This window comes from Bombina bombina, chromosome 1, assembly GCF_027579735.1.
Source record: "Bombina bombina isolate aBomBom1 chromosome 1, aBomBom1.pri, whole genome shotgun sequence".
Classification (NCBI taxonomy): domain Eukaryota; kingdom Metazoa; phylum Chordata; class Amphibia; order Anura; family Bombinatoridae; genus Bombina; species Bombina bombina.
In genome coordinates, this window is record NC_069499.1 from 295152574 (window position 1) to 295173330 (window position 20757).

The window sequence follows — 20757 nt, forward strand, 5'->3', positions numbered from 1 at the left end:
GAAATTACAGGCCTCTCTTATCTTCTTAAGTGGGAGAACTTGCACAATTGGTGGCTGACTAATTACTTTTTTGCCCCACTGTAAGTGTCCAGGAAAATATGGCCGAGGTGGCAACCCTAGCACAGAGGGCTGTGTAGTGTAAGGTGCAACAGTTTTGCTGTTTAGGGGTGAGTTTTCATTTACCTTTATAAGGTTCCTGCTTGAAGTCCTCGGCCTATTTTGCTGTGTTCTGGATTCTTGCTTGTCCCTCTCTCCCTTTATAGTTGGTTGGGTGGCGGCTTTGAGGTTTACGGCTCCTGTATGGGTTGCTGCAGGTAACACGGCTGGGGTAGGGTTACTTGAGCTGGCCCTGTGTAAGTCTGTGTTTTTAAAGTTTTAGGTTAAATGTTGTTTTGATGAATAAACAAAACCTTCTTGATCTTTTCTAAAAGCTTTGGACTCCGTGTGTTTAATGTTTATGTTAATATTGTGATTGCACTACACTGGTAACTAGCTCCCTAATTTGGGCCTTTTATCCAAGATCACTTCATGTTTTTTTTTTTATTGTTGTTAGTCATTTCATTGGGAATTTAAAGTACAAACAGTTTTGTTTTTTTGGGTTTTTTTTTTAACATACGGAAGTTGTTTTGTTAATGGAGGACCTTACTGAAGTTTTACATATAAGAACTATTTTTGAGGATTGTTTAGCTAATGATTTAAAAGGAAGAAGGGAACTTAATTAAGAACTATATAAAAAAAAAAAGACTACTTGTTTGAGAACTGCATATTTTGAAATGGCATGATATCGTATACAGGATTGGCCACTCTAAATTATGTCAACACGTGCTTGAGTGAGAACTGCAAGATAAAAAGTCTGTATGATTGTGATAGGCTTTTTCGTGGTTTGATTTGCTTTCTGATTGGTAGATTGATTTTTAGTATTTTTATTTATTTTTTGGCTGTTGTATATTATGATGTTCTTTGTTTTTTATAATCTTATTTAGTGGGGAACATATTTTGCAAAATATCTTATTTATTTATATATATATATATATATATATATATATATATATATATATATATATATTTGTATGTAAATTTATCATACCTATATTTATAAATAAACACACTTATTTATATTACTCCTTGTATGTACACCTTCCTTTCAGGTCTTGGTTTGTCACTGAATCAGTGGGAGGGGCTGATGTGTTTAAAGGGATAGGAAAGTCAAAATTAAACGTGCATGATTCAGATAGAGCATGTCATTTTAATTCACTTTTTAAATTCACTTCTATTTTCAAATGTGCTTCATTTTCTTGGTATCCCTTGTTGAAAAAGAATACACACATATCCTACACTACTGGGAGCCAGCTGGTAATTGGTGCTTGCACACATTTGCCTCTTGTGTTCATCTAGCTGCCAGTAGTGCATTGCTGTTCCTTCAGCAAAAGATAACAAGAGAATGAAGCAAATTTGATACTAGAAGTAAATTGGAAAGTTGTATAAAAAGGTTATGTTCTATCCAAAACATGAAAGAAAATGTTGGGGTTTCCTATCCATTTAAAAATCAGTTGTAGTATCACTAATGATACAGATTTGTTGCAGAATTGTATTTCTCTTGAAAAAGGTTCCAGTTAATAAATTGTGGACTGAAGATACTCCTAGTATACAATGGGCTCAATTTATTAAATAATGTCGGACAGGGGCCTACATATTCTCCCTGGTCCACCCTGCTTCTCCCCTTGTGGGCAGCAATCCACTGCCCACATTTACCATTGCACAAGAGCGCTCCTTTGCCCTCTAGGGCAACCCTGCATGCGCACAGCCAATCACACACAGGCAGGAGCTGTCAAGCTCCCTGGTCAGAAGTGGCAGATGAGATTGAAATTCTCCTTCTAAGAGGTGGAGAACAGGGCGCTTGTGCGAACCTCCAGTCAAAGTGGAGAAGAGGGCTTGATAAATGTAGCCCTATAAGTACCTTGCATTTAGTGCTTTTTCTGTGTAAAACATATTACACCATATTCAGCCTCTTTTCTGTTTGAGGTCCAAAATAGAGATATAGCCTTTAATGTGTTGAAAAGACCCAGAGCTATGAAAACTCGGCAGCAATACACCACTGGGACCTTGCTGAACACATCTGCTAAGCCAATGACAAGGCATTTGTGTGTAGTCACCGATTACCAGCTAGCTCCCAGTAGTGCATCCCTGCTCCGGAGCCTACATAGGGATGCTTTACAAAAAGAAGCATACCAAGAGAACTAAGTAATTTTTAAGAAATTTTTCAATTATCAAATTGAATCTATCAAACCATGAAAGTTTAATTTTGACTTCTTACTGAGATACTGATTCATAATGTCTGGAATACAGACGTCAGTGTGTTATACTTAAAATGTAACTTCACTGTTATGCTATGAATGTTCTCCTCCTAACACACCAGGCACTATTTTTCTGGTACCTCATTAAACTTTGTTTCAAGAGAAGAGCTGCTGCAACCCATTCCTTACTGGCAGCCAGCTGATGTACCCTAGTAATAATAATTTATAATTCACATATGGAGCTAGATTACATATGCAGTGTCGGGCGCAAAACCCGGCGTCGCCAATTTTTACTTGAACCAAGCGATCACATATACGGCATCGCATACAAGTTACGCCCGTATATTTCACCCGTCGCCCGCTGTTTTTACTCCCATAAACTAACATAGAGCAGTCGGTATCACATATTCAGCGCAAGGACGTACGCGCCCAGAATGGAGAAATTTTACTCCATATTCACCTCGCCACACATAGTCGGGCGCTGCAAGTATGAAAGTACCGTGACTCCCTAGAAGCCTTAACAAAACACCTTAAGAATGCGCAATATCCGCTCCTAATCCGCCATCCCCCCCACCGCAATAACTGATAAAATGTATTAATCTCTAAACCGCCATCCCCCACAACACAAACTACCTAATAAACATATTAACACGTAAACCGTCAACCCCCCACAACAAATTACACTATTAACCCCTATACCGCCAACCCCACACAACGCAAAGTATTAATCTAATAACTAAGCCCCCTAACCTAACACCCCCCTAAGTTAACTCCAATTCAAATACAACATTTTAAATAAGACTATATACCATAAGAATGAATTAAAAGCTACCAAAAATAAAAAAATCCTAACTTTACATTAAAAGTAAAAACAGTAAAAAAACAACCTAGGATTACAGTAACATTAAAAAAAAAAAACTAAGATTACATTAAAATAAAAAAGCTAATATTCAAAAAAATAAAAAGATAAGATTACAGTAAAAAACAAACTAGATTAACTAAAACTAATCTATCCATTGCCCCTAAATGGGGCATTTGTATGAGCATTGCCCTTAAAAGGGCAATCAGCTGTTTTAATACCCATGAAAATAAAATAAAAAATTTACAGCTAGATTACGAGTTTTGCGTTATGAGGGGTGCAGTACTAACTTGCACGTTATTCTCACCGCTCACTTACCTATAGCGCTGGTATTACAGGTTTTTATAAACCCGGTGTTAAAAGACAAGAAGTGAGCGTACAGCAAAATTGAGCTCCCTACCGCACTCCACTACCAGCGCTGCTTAAGTCCGTGGTAAGCTGGTTGTGCATGCTTGTGCACGATTTCCCCATAGACATCAAGGGGGAGAGCCGGCTGAGAAAAAGTCTAACACCTGCAATAAAGCAGCGTAAAGCTTAGTAACGTAACCCCATTGATTCCTATGGCGAAACAAAATTTATGTTTACACCTAACACCCTAACATAAACCCGAGTCTAACACCCCTAAACTTACACTTATTAACCCCTAATCTGCCGCCCCCAACATCGCTGACACCTACATTATACTTATTAACCCCTAATCTTCCGCTCCGGACATCGCCGCCACTATAATAAACATATTAACCCCTAAACCGCCGCACTTCTGCATCTCAAACACTAGTTAAATATTATTAACCCCTAATCTGCCGCCCTTAACATCGCCACCACCTACCTACAATTAACCCCTAATCTGCCGCCCCATTATACTAAATTTATTAACCCCTAAACCTAAGTCTAACCCTAACACCCCCTAACTTAAATATAATTAAATTCAATCTAAATCAAACCTACTATTAATAACTAAATAATTTCTATTTAAAAATAAATACTTACCTATAAAATAAACCCTAAGCTAGCTACAATATAACTTATAGTTACATTGTATCTAGCTTAGGGTTTATTTTTATTTTACAGGAAAGTTTGTATTTATTTTAACTAGGTAGAATAGTTACTAAATAGTTATTAACTATTTAATAACTACCTAGCTAAAATAAATACAAAAGTAGCTGTAAATTAAAACCTAACCTAAGTTACACTAACACTACACTACAATTAAATAAATTACCTAAATTAAATACAATTAAATACAATTGCCTAAATTACAAAAAAAAACACTAAATTACACAAAATAAAAAAGAAATTATCAAATATTTAAACTAATTACACCTAATCTAATAGCCCTATCAAAATAAAAAAAGCCCCCTAAAATAAAAAAACCCTAGCCTAAACTACCAATAGCCCTTAAAAGGGCCTTTTGTGGGGGGCGGAGCTAGCCATCAAGGGAGCAAGACGTGTCCTGATAGAGCTCCCGATTATATATGCTTTAAAACAGCTTTTATCTATGTAGTTTTTCACAAAATGCTCTGGGAACTGAGATTTTCAAGGGATAATGCCACTCACTGAGATCAGGCACAGCTAGAAACACAGAAACCTACAGAAAATTCAGCTCTTTGATCTGAAGATGGCCACACGGCATTGCGCACCATTGCCTGAGGAGATATGAGACAGTGTGCATTATAAGCAGCAATAATCTTATGAGGGAACAGCTCTACTCCTATTCACTACAATATCACTCGGCATACATGCCCATAACGCTATTTATTTAGTGGGTCTGCTATACTATCGTGGAACGAATTCATGCCCAAAATGGCGGAGATCATTCTACTCCTGCAACAGTTGGGAGACAAGCTCGACACTCAATTCTTCTCACTGTGTGCAGAACTTATTCCTGACCAGAGTTTAGAGAGAGAGGAGAGCGGAAGCAACATGAAGCGGTCACGGTGCCCAAGTATGGAACAACAACCAGTTAATACGCACTCACCGGATAACACCACAGAAGAACCTTTGCAAGCGGCAGACTTTGGGTGCGACATAATTCGACCGGATAGAGGCACGCAGCCCTTGACCCCTCAATCCTACTTTGAGCCAAAACCTACCTCAATACTGGCGCAGAAACCGCCGCACTTACACCGGCTCCATGGCTGTGGAGCCTCCGTGGTCGGGGACTGGAGTCCTTTGATCTTCTGGCCTCTCGCGGAAGCCTTGTGTCTGGTTCGACAAGAAATAGCTCACTGCCTTTGTGTCCCGCCTCGCCCTTCATGGTACTCGCTCCGGGCAAGAACTACCCTGTTCTACAGCAAGATCTACGGGTCCTTATGTATTTGTCATCAGACCACAAAACCGGAGTGGGGTAACTACTTTCCAAGTGTGATGTTGTGCTGGAGTGTAATTCACGTTTAATTGTACCTAGCCACATAGCTATTCATTTACCACAGTCGGCAGAAGATTTTCCCAATAACGGTCTAAATGATGGTTCTTCAGGGAACCTAAGAATATGGCCGCAAACTATATAAATGTGGTTCAATTGACTCTGTCTACCCGTTTCCCTATTCTATAGCCTGTTTAGCTCTCATTACTCTCGCTTTGTAACCTCACTATGTGGACTGTGAGAGAAACTGCGGTACATTTCCCCAAGACTTGGAGATTCGGCTAGTCTTTCATACAGTACCAATCACCTACATACAAGCCATTCATCTCAGAGGGTTTATTTGCTTTAGTGTATCCCTCTGCCTGTTGGTATAGGCTAAAGAACGGGACATGTCTATACACCCTGAAGGGTTAAGTTGTCTAACACCCAGCAAGTCCGGCGTGTCAGCACTCGAGCTTTGAAGACATCCCAGCACTTGGATTTTATTGCAAAAGTTTGGACTTATCTTGTAAGAATACTAAACTAAGGACACCTTCATGCATATGCTCAAGTTTAATAATAATACGCAGCTTATTATGCCAGCTCCTTACATGATTTATACACTTGTTTTTTAATGCTCATTGCATAACTTATTAATGATATTTTTATTTAGTTAAGTTAACCCATTTTTAGCAAGGGTGATCAAAATGATGACTATTCACGCATGTAAATACAACCAGCTGAATGTTTGAGCCACATATTGTAGTTGAAAATGTATTATATAATTTTTAGTTGAGTAACAGTATTGTATGCATAATTAATGTAGCACTTAATGAGTTTATATTAAGGTTACCCTACCCAGGGCTAAAAAACAGGCGAATGTATAACTTGCTTAACCTCAACTTGATAACCCTCTCTGAGATTTAATATTCTCTTGTCTTATCTTCTTGACTAATATGGCTCATGTTATCATACTTTGTTGATATACACTGTTTTTGCAGGTATTTAGAATACATATCATATAGGCTCAGTATAACTAAAAGCTAATACGGGTATCAGTGGGAAAAGCGTAGCATTCCTGTTAGTCTACCTCTATAGACTGTTGAGTTACTGCTATCTATTGAATACTAATGCACTATATTTCACCCAGCTCGTAGATGTCATGCGCTACACTAATTCCCCCTATATAATATAATATCAAAGATCCTTTATAATGGGGCTTACCGAGAAGGCAGCCATGGAGTATAAATGGTCAGCTCATATAGAGTATCACCAATATAGAGTTATCACCTTATTGGGTGAGAATTGAGTAAATGATACAATAAGCACAGTAAGGACCCGCTAGTGCTTAGATGTAGCGCAAGTATAGTAACAAGATGTATATAAATATTCATTGAGTCATTTTGGAGAAAAATTGACAACAGATCTGCACTGTATATCTTTAAAATACATCCCTCCCCCCCCCCCCCCGTAACGTAAGTTCCTGGGTGGTAATTATTAGCCATTCACCCAATACAGTGAATTATTTTTTGCTGTGTTAATCCGCATCCTCACACTTATTTAGATCTAGAATACATGCCCATTAGTGGCTATATCTCATAATATTCTTTATATGAATCTTTATTTCTATAATCACTTAATATGGTGAATTATTGGGCGGTATTAATCCGCCTCTTGCTTTCATAGATTTGTGCCCCCCTTGCTAGTTGTTATTATGCTAAGATGATCAGATTAAAATATCATTATATCAGACAGTTTCTTATGACAAAGAGGCACTATAGCTATCACAACATATATAATAAAAAACTAAGGTATCAAACCAGATTACCATATTTGCATAAAGGATGATTGTTATAATTTGTTATGATTGTTATATATTAGTGTGTCTAACCAATTCTTGAGTAATTTGATGGCGTATCATTTTTGTATATAGATAGATGATCCCAAAAGCTACTTTAGTATTTTGCATTAGTCATCCTTCATATAGGACTGGTTTTGTAATGAGGAAATGGTATTTCTGTGCATCTATCATACATGTTGTACTACTAATTACCTTTAATAAAAAAACTTTGATTTAAAAAAAAAAAAAAAAAGGGCCTTTTGCGGGGCATTGCCCCAAAGAAATCAGCTCTTTAACCTGTTAAAAAAAAATACAAACAACCCCCCCCAACAGTAAAACCCACCACCCACACAACCAAACCCTCCAAATAAAACCCCAACTAAAAAAACCTAAGCTCCCCATTGCCCTGAAAAGGGCATTTGGATGGGCATTGCCCTGAAAAGGGTATTTGGATGGGCATTGCCTTTAAAAGGGCATTTAGCTCTATTGCAGCCCAAAGCCATAACCTAAAAATAAAACCCACCAATAAACCCTTAAAAAAAAAAAGCTCCCCCTGAAGATCCACTTACAGTTTTGAAGATCCGACATCCATCCTCAACGAAGCCGGTAGAAGTCTTCATCCAAGCCAGGAGAAGTGGTCCTCCAGATGGGCAGAATTCTTCATTCAGACGGCATCTTCTATCTTCATCCATCCGGCACGAAGCGGCTCCATCTTCAAGACATCCGACGCGGAGCATCCTCTTCATCCGACGACTAACGACAAATGAAGGTTCCTTTAAATGACATCATCCAATATGGCGTCCCTTAGATTCCGATTGGCTGATAGAATTATTTCAGCCAATCGAAATTAAGGTTGAAAAAACCAATAGGATTGAGCTTGCATTCTATTTGCTGTTCCAATCAGCCAATAGAATGCGAGCTCAATCCTATTGACTGATTGCATCAGCCAATAGGATTTTTTAAACCTTAATTTCGATTGGCTGAAATAATTCTATCAGTCAATCGGAATCTAAGGGACGCCATCTTAGATGACGTCATTTAAAGGAACCTTCATTTGGGAAGAAGACTTCATTCGAACAGGATGCTCCGCGTCGGGTGTCTTGAAGATGGACCCGCGCCGGATGGATGAACATAGAAGATGCCGTCTGGATGAAGACTTAAACCCTAAACCTCTGGACTCTCACATCACTGCCACTAACTAAACCTATTAACCCCTAAAGCGCCAGCCTCCCACATCACAAAAAACTAAATTGCACTAAACCTAAACCCCCCTAACTTTATATTAAAATTACAAGATTTCCTATCTTAAAAAAACCTAAGTTTAAAGTGAATGTAAATTTTTAGATGATAAATGGATCGTCGGGTGTTAGTGTTTAGGTTTTTTTTTTAACCTTTTTTTTTTTTTTTTTGGTTTGTTTTTTTTTTTTTTTTTTTTTTTTTTGGATTGGGGTTTGGGCTTTTCTTAAAATAGCTAAATGCCCTTTTCATGGCAAGAAAAAGAGCTGAATGCCCATACAAATTCTCACTCTGACACACAAAGCCCTTAATTGCATTGCTCCCCCTACATCTCAGACATTGTCTCCAGATACTTTCCCTCCCGCCCCCTTCGCTCCGCTCACCTACTCTCCTCCTCTCTTGTTACATCCTCACATTCCCGTCTACAAGATTTCTTCAGACTGGCTTTTTGTAAGAGTTGGGTTTTTATTTTGGGGGGTTGGTTGGGTGGTGGGTTTTACTACTATTGGGGGGGGTCTTTGTATGTTTTTTCAGGGAAAAGAGCTGATTTCTTTAGGGCAATGCCCTACAAAAGGCCTTTAAGGGCTATTGGTAGTTTATTGTAGGCTAGGGTTTTATTTATTTTGGGAGGCTTTTTTATTTTTATAGGGCTATTAGATTAGGTGTAATTGTTTTTATTTTGGATAATTTCGATTGTTTTTTTTTGTAATTTAGTATTTTTTGTAATTGTAGATATAATTTTTTTAGTAGTGTTAGTTTTTTTTAATATGTAATTTAATTTATTTTATTAATAGTTATTTTAATTTTAGTATAATAGTAATGTTAGTTTAATTTATACATTTTTTATTTATTTTTTGAGGTGGAAGCCTGCCGCTTCCACCTTTAAAAACATCGCTAAAATTAGACATTTCCTTACACAAGACACAACAAAGATTTTAATCCACTCTATCATCCTTTCCCGCCTCGACTACTGCAACTCTATCCTCTCTGGTCTCCCTAGCTGCCGCCTAGCTCCTTTACAATCCATAATGAATGCCTCTGCCAGGTTCATCTTCCTTGCACGTCGCTCTTCATCTGCTGCACCTCTCTGCCAATCCCTTCACTGGCTTCCTCTTGCCTCCAGGATTAGACACAAAATTCTTACTCTGACATACAAAGCCCTCAATTGCATTGCTCCCCCCCTACATCTCAGACCTTGTCTCCAGATACTTTCCCTCCCGTCCCCTTCGCTCCGCTCATGATCTCCTACTCTCTTACTCTCTTGTTACCTCCTCACATTCCCATCTACAAGATTTCTCCAGACTGGCTCCCATCTTATGGAACTCTCTGCCTTGCTCCACAAGAATCTCCCCTAGTTTTAAAAGCTTCAAGTGCTCCCTGAAGACTCTACTAACCTTCCTATCTCCACTGCTATCCCCTTAAACCCCATAGCATGTAAGCCTATGAGCCCATCTATTTGTAGTTCACCTTCATAAGAGCCGACTGCAACAGTGCAACTCTCGGCAGGACCCTCTCTCCCCATTTGATCACTGTAATAGTTTTTATATACCACCTATGTTCATAGCGCTGCGGAACCTGTTGGCGCTCTACAAATACCTGATGATGATGATAATAATAATAATAATTTATTTTAAGATAGGGATCTTGTAATTTTAATATAAAGTTAGGGGGTTGTTAGGTTTAGGGGTTAATAGTTTAATTTAGTTTTGCGATGTGGGGGGCTGGCAGTTTAGGGGTTAATAGGTTTATTTAGTGGGAGGCCAGAGGTTTAGGAGCTAATAGCTTTATTTAGTGGCTGCGCAGGGGAATAGGGGTTAATAACTTTATTATAGTGGTGACGATGTCGGGGAGCTGCTGAATAGGGGTTAATAACTTTATTATAGTGTTTGAGATGTGGGAGGGCCTCGGTTTAGGGGTTAATAGGTAGTTTATGGGTGTTAGTGTACTTTGTAACAGTTTAGTTATGAGTTTTATGAAACCTTTTTGTTACACAAAACCCATAACTACTGCTTTCAGATTGCGGACCGGATCGTGTCGCTATAGGCTGTAATGCAAGCTTTTTAGCCTCACCGCAAAACTTGTAATGGCATCGCTATGGAAATCCAGTGAAAAAACGTCATATTTTTTTTTAGTGCGGGACTGGTGTTGCGTTTACAGGATAAAATGCTTGCGGTACAGCTATACCGACAAGATTCGTAATGGCTGCGTTCTGGTTTTTACACTCAAATTGCCATTTTTTTTCAGCGTTAAAACCCGAAAGCAAAATTTATAATCTAGGTGTATGTGTTTAATCTCTATGCAGGGTTTAAACACATAATTGTAGCAAGCCATAACAAAATAAACTAACACATTTGAGCATTTTCATATTGCACTTTAATGTTACTTTATCACTTACACCTCTTGTTAGAGGTTAGCATATTTATTACAGTGCAATAACTCCTGGCCTTTGTTAGTACCCTGTGAATGAGTAACAGGAATGATCCCATTGGTAACACAGATTGTTTGCTCCACCCAAACCTCATTATTATGTGTGATATTCTTGTGGTTTACAAACAGCAGGAAATTACTTGAGATCTGCAAAGTAAGCACAATTTACTTCTTTTTTTTCTCTATTTCAACCAATTCTTCCTTTTTTTTTTTCTTTTTTTTAAGCTTATTGACTTCATTGCTGATTAATTCACTGCAGAACTTATGTGAGGAGGAAATGGTGTCTGATTCAGCTGTAAATGCCAATGACCCTCTTTTTTTACCCTTCTTGTATTCCACAGTAAACTCCAAATTCCTCACTGGGCTAAGCATGAAAGTCCCAAAACCAGCTGGTTACATTAATGCAAACTGACTGAATTAGTTGATGCATTGTTCACTTATTTGCTTTATTTTATTATACTTAATGCATGTCCCATTGTCTCCAGCCAGTCATGGGCACAGTAGGACCTCTGTGGTACCCTCCTCCCCTGAGTAATTAACCTCTTGGTCTCCTGCTCAATGCACCCGTTGGTCTTGTGAGGGGGTTGTTGCCGTGTGCTAAAGTCTTTGTTCAGTTTAGTCCCATCTTTTCCAAGATTATACCAACTTTCATATTCTGCCCCTTCTCAGAACATTTGTGTTTACTTGGTTGTTGATCAGATAAAATATAAAGGGACAACTCTGTGAGTGTACAATGGTACTTTTTCCTATAGCCTACTACAGTGCCTACAACGTAGCTGTTCAGGTGCCAATGAACTAGAAAAAAACAAACCACCCAGAAGAAGGCAGGAACGTTGTTGTTGTTGTTGTTGTTGCTTTAAAGCAGTATATTGTCACCTGCACAATGAGACAAACCTCTCAAGAAGGCTCCTCTGTACTGTAAGGTCCCTCGGTTTTAGAAAGACAAATTTTAGCTTGAGAGCCGTTTGTCTCCCTATACAGAATTCTGGAAGTGAAGAGTCACCTACATTACAATATTATGCTAAATATAGTATTTGTGTAATTTCTCTCCATGCCGGCAAGTTTTTGTAAATCTGCTTTTAGCGTGTAACACAGAGAGTGCACACAATCCAAAGGCCTCTCATTAGATTTACAACCCACGAGAAAAGCACTTGGCTGATGGTTAGGATCCGTTTTATATGGTTCAGTTTAACTATTCTGCACTTCCTATTTACAATGATGCAGAGAGAAAAAACAAGACTAATGCTTTTTGTAGGATATGACACTCATTGTTTAAGTATATAACCGGCAGAAGAGCACTTACGTTTTCTGCCTTAAAACAAGAGATTACTCCATGTGAACAACAACAATAATGTTAGCCTACATTAGTCTTTCCAAGATAGAAGCGTGCAACGTTAGTAAGGGCCACCTCAGGCAAAGTCCTAGATCGCCATACAAATTACATAACTGCCCTAGATGGGCAAACGACTCATGGAATACTATTCTGCAATTGTCCCACATCCTGCTAGTAAGTTTGGAGAATTGCCAAATGTATGCTGTTTTTGTAATGTGATATTAATCTTATATATATATATATATATATATATATATAAGTCAAGGTTGTATTGTATGTGCACTCTCGCCAACAAACTACAACTTGCCAGGGTGCTGTAGCCAGGTATGTAGATTTCAAAATCGAAAAAGCACTCACTGGACTGTGGACATCAGTGTAAATCAAAACTTTATTGTGACGTTTCGGGACCAGCAGCGTCCCTTCCTCTGACAAACAACAAGTGAAAAAACAGAACTTTTATAAGCCTACAAAACACTCCCCCAGGTGAACTGCCAATCAAAATGAGCTGTGTGCAAAACAAGCATAAGAATGTGTAATTAGTGAATTGCATATATTTCACAATGTTTTAACCAGCAATTCACTAATTACACATTCTTATGCTTGTTTTGCACACAGCTCATTTTGATTGGCAGTTCACCTGGGGGAGTGTTTTGTAGGCTTATAAAAGTTCTGTTTTTTCACTTGTTGTTTGTCAGAGGAAGGGACGCTGCTGGTCCCGAAACGTCACAATAAAGTTTTGATTTACACTGATGTCCACAGTCCAGTGAGTGCTTTTTCGATTCTGAAATATATATATATATATATATATATATATATATATATATATATATATATATATATATATATATATATATATATATATATATATATATATATATATATACACATACATACATACATATACACATATATATATATATATATATATACACATACATACATACATATACACATACATACATATACACACACACACACGTGCAGTCACAGGAACGAACAACCAGCTCAATACCATTGTTAGCCTGTTCTTTGGCGATTTACCACCTGGGTGCAACTTCTTTTAGCCCAATAATGCTTTTCACAGAGTAGAACTTTCCTGTAGTATATCAGTCTGATCCCGCCTATTACGGTCAGTCCAGTGCCGAAATACCAGGCAATTCCTCTCTGAACAAGGAACACAGCAACCTCAGACGATCGTTTCAGCCTTCATTGGGCATCGTTAGTGAGGTGTAGCAGTATTCCTCTAAGCACACTGAGCAAGGAGTCTACGTTTGGTTGCCCCTTTTTCCCATAGGGAGACTAAATACACACAGAGAAGAGTGCACTCACAGGAACAAACAACCGGCTCAGTAACATTGTTAGCCTATTCTTTGGCGATTTACCACCTGGGTGCAACTTCTTTTATCCCAGTGATGCTTTTCACAGAGTAGAACTTTCCTGTAGTATATCAGTCTGATCCCGCCTATTGCGCCTATATATAGTGTTCCTTGCCCCTTTTCTTTGCAGAACACTTACTCAGTCCAGTATCGCTGAAATAATATAGGGCAATTTTGAATGGGTATTGTTTAAAATGAACATCAACAAGTGGAAACCTATATGTAATTGAATACTGAAAAATGTTTAAATAATTGGCTCTGTAAAATATACAAGCCACAAATGGGTTAATCTAATTGTATCCATTAAAAAAAAGACGTTGGAATGAAAAAAATGATTACCTTTTTAAAGTATTTCAACTCACCAATTCACAATATTATTACTTCCTTTTGAGATTGACTGTCAAGAACATATATATAAATTAAAAAACAATAAAATAGTCAATAGTGCGAGATCGCTGATCGCACGTAAATGGGAAAACACCATATACCCCCACATTACAAGAATGGAAACAAAATACTTTCAAACTCCTATCCTTAGAGAAATACTCTTACTATAGAAATGGTAATCTAACCATGTTCCAAGAGGTAAAAGTCTATGTAGCTGGTCTTCATCATCCCCCCCCCCACCTTCTTTTCTACCTTTGTCTCTTTCCTCCCCCCCTTCTTCTTTACATCTCATCTATATCTTTCTACCATTACAATTGTCTCTTTTTTCCTATGTAAGGTCTCTTTAAGAACTGTAGACACTAAATTATATTGTGCACTAAACTAATTAGGTTTCTCTAAAGTATAAATGTAGTTTTCCAGAGGCTAATGCTAAATATCAATAACGAGTCCATCCTAATTCCATACCTATCATCCTGTTCAGAACTGATAAAAAAACTGAAGGACTGGAGCTATTCTGGACAAATATTGGAGACTCTTCCTAGCATCTTTTATAACCCCCTGGTATTGTATTGTAATATGCGCATTGGTAATGTTAGATATTCCCTTGTGCTACGTATGATCTTATGTGGTTTTATTACCTTACTATGTTGACTTATGCCTTCAATAAAAAAAAAATATATATATAAAAAGGTAACTAAAATAAATGAGCAAGAAATAACTTTATGTAGAGAGGAGCTCTTAATTATCAAAAAATCATTCAAATCAACACATTTTTTATTACATCTGAAAGAGGACATTTTAAAATGGTTACAGGTTTTTATTTTATTATTTTTTAAAAAGATGTTCCTATAAAGCAACCTTTGTGCTGCTCATGCTTGTAGAGGCCTGGCCTTGTCCACAATTAGATTTATAAGAACTAAACCTATAAACCAGTGCTTTTTAATGTTTAGCAAACCGAAATAAAAGAATTAAAGGTTAGGATACTCATTTTTTTCATGCTCCATGTAGAGCATACAATTTTAAACAATTTTTTAAATTAGTTCTACCTAATTTGCTTAATTCCTTTAGTGTTGAAGGAGTAGCAATTCACTACTGTGAGCTAGCTGAACATTTAATGTGAGCAAATGAGGAGGCATTTTTGTGCAGCCACCAATCAGCAGTTAGCTCCCAGTAGTGCATTGCTGCTCCTGAGCCTACCTAGGTATACGTTTCAACAAAGGATATAAAACGAATGAAGCAAATTAGATAATGGAAGTAAATTGGAAAGTTGTTTTAAAATGTAATGTTCTATCTGAATCATGAGAGTTTCATTTTGGGATTTTAAAGGAAGACTGAAATCACTGTCCCAGTCTGAGACCTCAACTCTACCTTTTTAATAGAGGGACATGAAAAATCAAAATATAAACTTTAATGGTTTAGAGAATGCAGTTTTAGGGCTCCTTGTACTAAGCCGTCAATTAATCCAACATTGTAGACACGGATAAACTCACTGTTACTCGCCGCGGGCTAAATGGTGTTTGCTGTCACTATGTACTAATAATCCCCCCATAAATAGACACGTCTAGCCTGCCACGAGCAGTGGCGGATTATTGATAAATTTGACGCCTGGCTCGCCACGACTAAGCTAATGTACTTAAATGTCAGTAGAATTGTATGGCCAATTATTAACACGTGACATGCAAGGTGTCAGAAACGTTTAAGAGACTTTTCAATTTACAGCTATTTTCAAATTTACTTTGTTCTCTTAGTATTCTTTTGTTTAAAAGGATACATTGTTAGGCTCAGGAGTATCAGTGCACTAGTCGGAAATAGCAGGTTATTGGTGGCTACTACACACATATGCCTCTTCTCATTAGCTCAGCAGATGTGTTCAGCTAGGTCCCAGTAGTACATTGCTGTTTTAGATGTGTTTAACCTGTTTGCAGGGGTTAAACACATAGCTATATGCAAGCGAAAAGACAATAGCATGCTTTTAAGGGACATGATACCAAAATGTTGAAGCACTTGCAAGTGATGCAGCATAGCTGTAAAAAGCTGACTAGAAAACATCACTTGAACATATTTTAACTCAAAATTTCCTCAGTTGTATCCCATTGTAAAGGGATGCCAGTCTTGGGGGTTGCAAGGGAGTGCTCTTCTGGCATGTGCAAGCACAGACAAGTTATTTTCATCTTCATTTTAAGGAAGTTTACTATGAAATATTTTGAGATTTAAAGCACCCTGGATAGCGCTTGCTGATTGGTGGTTACAATTAGCCACCAATCAGCAAGCACTACCCAGGTGCTGAACAAAAAATAGACTGGCTTCAAAGCTTACATTCCTGCTTTTTCAAATAAAGATAGCAAGAGAACAAAGAAAATTTGATAATAGGAGTAAATTAGAAAGTTGCTTAAAATTGCATGCTACATGAAAGACAAAATTTGGGTTTAGTATCCCTTTAAATGAAATCTCATGAGATCACAGTAAGCAAAGTTATGTAACTGAATGGCTGCTGTTTTTGTTTGTTTGTTTGTTTGTTTTTTAAGTGTTCCCAGAGCCCTTACTATTTTGAGGTTAAATATCTTCAATTTTTACATAATGGTGTCCATATTTTCTTGACAGCTTTTTACAGTTATGCTGCATCACTGTCAAGTAATTTAGCAAATTGGTATTATGTCCCCTTAACACATAAGTTAATTTTCTTTTTGCACTTAGTATTAAGAGTAAACCTTTTTGAAACTAAGCAGAGGATTAAGAGAGGATACTTGGGAACTCTGTTTTTTAAAACTATTATTAAAGGTAAAGTTAAGGTCCTGGACCTGACAGATAATTATATTTAAACAAGTACGTGGCACTGGAATTGGTTTGAGGTTAGGCTTGAGTGATTTTGTGAAAGCAACTAATTCTAAAATAGGAGAATCATTCACTAGCCTTCAGGTAAAAGATGGTTCCTTGTAAATTAAAAGAAAAGGACACTGTGTGCTACTGAATAACAGTGTAAAAAAAATACATTTTACTACAAAGAAAGTTAGTGTGCTGTTCTCAAAGCAGAAAAGAGACACCATCAGTATTAGAAGATAATGTTTTTCTTTCCCAGCAGTCTGTACTGCTCTCTACAGCTATACTTTCAGGGCTTTTGGTTCTGTGAATAGATTTATATTTAATGGATTTCTGAATGCTGGTTTCCTTCTCTGCATTCACAATGCTATCTTTTTGGTTCATTTAAAACCTTCACCAAAGCATTTCACAATAAATTCACATTCATATATATTTCACTCTCTTTCTCTTTCAAAACTCCACATCATGTTACAAAAATCCTCACTGGTTTCACAATATTTTCTTATCTTTTAATTAAATATTATGCTTCCCTAATATCACATTACTAGACTATTCTTTTAAAGGGATGCAAAGATTATTTTATTCTTTGTTGTGCTTTAAACTAAAACTCGGGAGGAGGGTTGCAAAATGGATGTTCATGTAAGGAGAACAATTTTGTTTGTTAATTTTTGTTGATTTATTTGCTAAGGGCTAGATTAGAAGTGGAGCGCTAATTTTATGGCACTCCCGCAAATGGGCAAATTTGAGTTGGCAGAGGTGGTACCCCCACAAAAAAGATATATACTGTATATCCAAATAACAATAGTATTGCATTGAGCAATGAAACTTTTTTATTGGACTAACTATACATTTATAAGGTGACAAGCTTTCGGAAGAATTCCTTCCTTTCTCTAGTCTGAAACAATACTCTCTGGACTAAAACAGCTACTATATATACTGTATTTAATTTATTTTTCTAGCTGGTCCGTTGATAACTTTTTTTTTTTTTTTTGCCATTAAATAATATAGTAGATTACTTCCTCTGAGTTTCCCTAATTTATTATATAAACTGTGATGAATCTAAATAGACATTTACTGTTCATTTGTAATCTTACCTTTATTTTCTCTTTTTTAACATTAATTGTTTTGTGTATCCCTCTCATGATATCGTGTGACCATTTTATATTTTGATATTTGTTGGAGAATCAATAAAAAAAATTATTATATAAAATGTAAATTTTCCGCTTTGTCCCTCTAGGAGTTTGGCAGCTCCAGGACAACAACGTCCAGATGTGATTTTGTGGAAAATCTCGTTAGTAAAGGCTGCTCACTGAAATATATAGAGCACCCTGGAAGTAACGTCTCTATAACTAGGAACCTCCCACTTAGTAGCAAAGGATCTGGTTTCTCAGCCTCTGACTTTATACAGATGACCCCACAGAGCCTTTCCCTATCTCTCCGGCCAGGTGAGTGTGCAACCTGTTTGTGTCTACATCAGTGGCATAGTCATTATTTATCTGCCACTTACAAGCATAAAACACAGCTTAAAGGGACAGTCAACACCAAAATTGTTATTGTTTAAAAAGATAGATAATGCCTTTACTACCCATTCCCAAGCTTTGCACAACCAACATTGTTATATTAATATGCTTTATAACATTTAAACCTTCTACATTTCTGCCTGTTTCTAAGCCACTACAGACAGCCTCTTATGCTTTTTTGTGCTCACGCCCATGGGTTGTGGATGACACAGCACTAATTGGTTAAAATGCAAGTCAATAGATAATAAAGTCATGTGATCAGGGGTCTGTCAAATGAGACTTGGATACAAGGTAATCATAGAGGTAAAAAGTATATTAATATAACAATGTTGGTTGTGTAAAACTAGGGAATGGGTAATAAAGGTGTTATCTCTTTCTAAACAATAAAAATGTTAGAGTTGACTGTCCTTTAAAGAAATAGTAATTTTGGGAGTCTGGTAATCATATATATATTTTTTTAGGGTAGTGAACAGGGGGTCTCAATAATTATTGTAAATAATGGGAATGAGGTTACATTCTCTCCTTTCTTGACTTTCTTTTTTTCTTTTTGGCTCAACTCTGGCTTAGAGCGGAGAGCCATGTTTTCCAAGAAAGGTTGATTTACAATGTATTCATTATTGCCTCCCAGAGAGTAATTTTCAGAAAACTGAACAAGGATGCTTGTTATTTTGTTATCTTATTTAGTTCAAATGTTATGTCCTTGGATAAGTCACTGCATCTTCTATAGAATATTAGACCTCATTAATTTTGCTTAAGTACTGCTTAAAATTTTATGTTGTATTTCTGTTAAAACCAATAAATAAAAAGTAAAAAAAAAATAGTTGATAGTTGATTTAGCCTCTGGTATCCCCACCTATTATGAAAGTTTCTGGCCTTGGGTCCAAGCTATAGATAAGCTGTGTAACCATAGCCAGAAGGAATTGCACTCCCAGTGAGGTATAGAACAGATAAGGTAATAAAATGTTAATTTTCCATTGGTCTCTATTGGTCTTTGGTTTATGGACAGATATAAAATAAAGAAGCATGTATATGTATGTGATAAAGTAATGAGATCTGATTATACCTACAAGCTCAACCCATTTATTAGGTTGTGGCTTCAAAACACAAGGCCAGCTAATACATATACACAAATAAACCTTAAACTAATTCTCATACATTTTATACTCTGCAGCTGGTAAAAAAAAAGTAATAGGAAATACATTAAGAAAAATACTATTTTATACTGTCCCTTTAAGCTCAGACCTCCAAACCTAGTGCCTATAGAGGGGGAAATATATACAGCCCAAAGTCCAGTTGATTACATCTTTAGCCCTGGTTACAGGGTGAAAACAATCCATGTAAAAACAAATTAAATGACCAGCGCAAAAGAATTAACAAACAGTATAATTAGGGCTCTCCCTCACCTAAGAATAAAAGGACTTGAATCTAATAAGTAAACCCTTGATGCGCAAAGAATGCTAAAATATAAGTGTAAAGGGATTTGTTTAAAAATAAAATTTTGCTCAAAACACAGGATTTTTTTTGGCCCACACCCAAGACTGATCATTTTTCTGGGATTTGATCCGCAACCTGGACTTCCATTCCTTTCAGTATTCTTTGTGTCTTCATTAGTATCTATTGTATCTATTTTTCAATGCATCATTTGATTATATTTGTATCTGTTTTTATGTGCACATGTTGATTGCAATTTTATTCTGGAACTTGGTGTTTTTGTTGTAAGAGTAAAATATAATTTTTAAACAAATCCATTTAGCATTCTTTGTGCATCTAGAAAACAATCCATGGTAAATATGCTTAAATCTATCCCATAGCCCCACAATTCTAAAAAGAAATATTTTAAAAGTTCTGTTAAACCCTATTCAACACTACTAAATGTGAATAGCTTTGCAGATGATTAAATAGTGAATGTATTATCTTTGGAAAACTGTAATAAGGACAATGTTAATGTCTACCTTTTATTTACTGTTGATTGATGGAAAGCTCTTGTTAAAAACCTATAACAACGACTGATCAGCCTTTGAGCTCTGGAAAGTAAATCTATTGTCTGAGTTTCTAGGTCACTCTGCACAGCTGCTGTGTCACTAAATGTCCACAGCCCCAAGCCATGAGTTGCATCATTGTGATGGTCAGGCCATGAGAATTGGAGTTTATTTTTAATACAGCCCCAGGGCAACCAATTACTATAAATGTATGAGCATTTGTATCTGAAATAGTTACATGTAATATGCACACATAATATGTGTATTTTGAATATGCAGTGCAAAGTATTTACTTATAACTACTTTTTTTTGAAGAGGGGATCATTCTACACCCTTTAATTGTAT

At 36.8% G+C, this 20757-nt stretch overlaps 1 protein-coding gene across 1 annotated transcript in view; it reads left to right on the forward strand.

Moving 5' to 3' along the window:
• LOC128645227 (integrin beta-5) overlaps window positions 1-20757 on the forward strand; it is a 318185-nt gene that overhangs the window by 25087 nt on the left and 272341 nt on the right. The window contains exon 3 of the mRNA XM_053698059.1: window positions 18151-18358. Within this exon, the coding sequence (XP_053554034.1) occupies window positions 18151-18358 (208 nt within the window). The remainder of the gene's footprint in view (window positions 1-18150; window positions 18359-20757) is intronic.